The following is a 2,594-nucleotide window of genomic DNA, read 5'->3' as shown; positions in this document are numbered from 1 at the left end:
AGTGGTCCAGGGGGAGGGGCCAGACTAACAGTGACTCAACAGACTCACTGTTAGTCAGCAGTAGGAAGATGTTTGCCTGGCCCTGAAAATGTCCAAAACAATGCAGGGTAAACACATTTGTGGACTTTAATGTCACTACCAACATTGATCACATCAGGACGGGTTCTCTCTGGTGTGAACATGATGGTGGATTTTTAGGTCATACCGTTCAATAAAAGTTTTCTCACACTAGTCACAGCTGTATGGGTTCTCTCCTGCATGCCGGCATTGGTGGGTTCTCAATTGACTGCACCGGGCAAATAATCTTCCACATTGGTCACACCAGTACGGCTTCTCTCCTGTGTGAATACGTTGGTGGCTTTTTAAGGCCCCTGACAGTGCAAAGGCCTTGCCACATTGATCACAGCTGTACGGTTTCTCTCCTGTGTGAATACGTTGGTGGTTTTTTAAGACCCCTGACCGTGCAAAGGCTTTGCCACATTGGTCACAGCTGTACGGTTTCTCTCCTGTGTGAATACGTTGGTGGCCTTTTAAGGCCCCTGACAGTGCAAAGGCTTTGCCACATTGATCACAGCTGTACGGTTTCTCTCCTGTGTGAATACGCTGGTGGTGTTTTAAGACCCCTGACCGTGCAAAGGATTTGCCACATTGATCACATCTGTATCGTTTCACTCCTGTGTGAATATGTTTATGAGTTAGTAAGACTCTGGTTTGGGAAAACTTTTTCCCACATTGGTCGCACACGTATGGTTTCTCTCCTGTGTGACTGCGTTGATGAGATTTCAAGTTACTGAACTGTGTGAAAGCTTTGCCACACTTATCACAGCTGTATGGTATCTCTCCTGTGTGACTGCGTTGATGGGCTTTCAAGTTATGTGACTGTGTGAAAGCTTTGCCACATTGATCACAGCTGTATGGTTTCTCTTCTGTGTGACTGCGTTGATGCGTTTTCAGGCTACTTAACCATTTGAAAGCTTTGCCACATTGATCACAGCTGTACGGTTTCTCTCCTGTGTGATTGCGTTGATGGGTTTTCAAGTAATCTGATCGTGTGAAAGCTTTGCCACATTGATCACAGCTGTACGGTTTCTCTCCTGTGTGACTGCGTTGATGGGCTTTCAAGTGATTTGACTGTGTGAAAGCTTTGCCACATTGATTACAGCTGTACGGTTTCTCTCCTGTGTGACTGCGTTGATGGGTTTTCAAGTGATTTGACTGTGTGAAAGCTTTGCCACATTGATCACAGCTGTACGGTTTCTCTCCTGTGTGAATTCTTTGGTGAGTTTCAAGGGACGTGCGTTGCGAAAAGGTTTTCCCACATTGGTCACAGCAGTGCGACTTCTCTGCAGTGTGAACACGCTGGTGACTTTTTAAGCTACGTAGAGTGGTGAAAGCTTTCTCACATTGATCACAGCTAAACAGTTTCTCTGCTGTGTCAATGTCTTGTTTTTTTGAGGTCCCTGACTCTGTGAAATCCTTCCCACTTTGGAAAAAACTGGACAGTTCCCCTTCAATGTGAATGCGTTGATGGGCTTTGAGGGCACTGCAGCGCAAAAATGTTTTCTCACAGTGGTCACAGCTGTATGGTTTCTCTCCAGTTTGAACTCTTTGATGAATTTTTAAAGATCCAGATGTTGTGAAGGATTTGTCACGGTGGTGACGTATAAGTTCCTCTCTTCCTCTCTGTTCCTATAGCAACAAACAGAAAAAGAGTTCATGAGTTGTCACGGTGCAGCGAGCCAACTAAAACCATAAATAACATTTAAAGCATGTCTGCCAAACATAACCCACAATGTCTGACTAATGCATTACCACCAACAAATGTTATGATAAATAACTTACAGAATAGTTTTTATTTAGGTTTTGACTTTTTGATAGGAATTGATACCAATACTACTTATCAATGCGACTCTCACTGATACTTCTCTCCATAATTTAGTGGTTTAGTGGTTTTGGGTTGGACCTGAGATTCTTGACTTGTGCTCATGTCTCCCCCATGACTGTACAAGCTAACCGCCACACCAAAGTCTTTTCTCATTTTCTTTAAATATTTATCAGTTACTTTTCATAACCCACATAAACCATTTGTCATAAATCAGACCAGACTGCTTTCATTGACTTGACAAGGGCAGCATCTACAAACCCGACACAGTGGGTGGCGCTACATGTACCTTTAAACTTGCTTTGCGAGCTGCCAATAAACACAGAGAAGAAGAACAAAAACAACAACTGCAGCACGCAGTCTAGAGGGTAAAACACGTCACAGTGTGGATGTCTTTCACAGTTTCAGAGGAAGACAACAGGATTACACCGAGGGTCTGATGTCTGACCACCCGACAACCCCCAGATCAACAAACTCCCTGGAACCGGTGAACAGGTTATATATCCCAACAACAACACCGAGCTTTTAAAAGGCTCACCTCTGTAGTTAAATGTATTAATAACCGCTCGCCATGTGGTGCTACAGTTAGACATTATTTGTATTGTTACCTCTCTGACTGCGTGTGTGTGTCTGAGCTAAGTGTTAATGTGTGAGGTGAATCAACAGTAGCTGTAATCTGGTGTATGATGGGACGTTGAGACGGCGCCTGGGC

The 2,594-nt window shown here is 44.1% G+C and overlaps 1 protein-coding gene across 1 annotated transcript; it reads right to left on the bottom strand.

Moving 5' to 3' along the window:
- LOC126387077 (zinc finger protein 271-like) lies at window positions 1-1,689 on the bottom strand (the record flags this gene model as incomplete). The annotated part of the gene is made up of 2 exons (XM_050039636.1): window positions 1-82; window positions 228-1,689. A coding segment is annotated over one exon (1,461 nt), but the record flags the coding sequence as incomplete, so codon positions are not given.
- Between the last annotated feature and the right edge of the window lie 905 nt (window positions 1,690-2,594).

The sequence above is a fragment of the Epinephelus moara genome, unplaced genomic scaffold, assembly GCF_006386435.1.
Source record: "Epinephelus moara isolate mb unplaced genomic scaffold, YSFRI_EMoa_1.0 scaffold1891, whole genome shotgun sequence".
NCBI classification, from domain to species: Eukaryota; Metazoa; Chordata; class Actinopteri; order Perciformes; family Serranidae; genus Epinephelus; species Epinephelus moara.
Note: the sequence above shows the minus strand (reverse complement) of the source record. Positions and strands in the feature narration are given on the sequence as shown.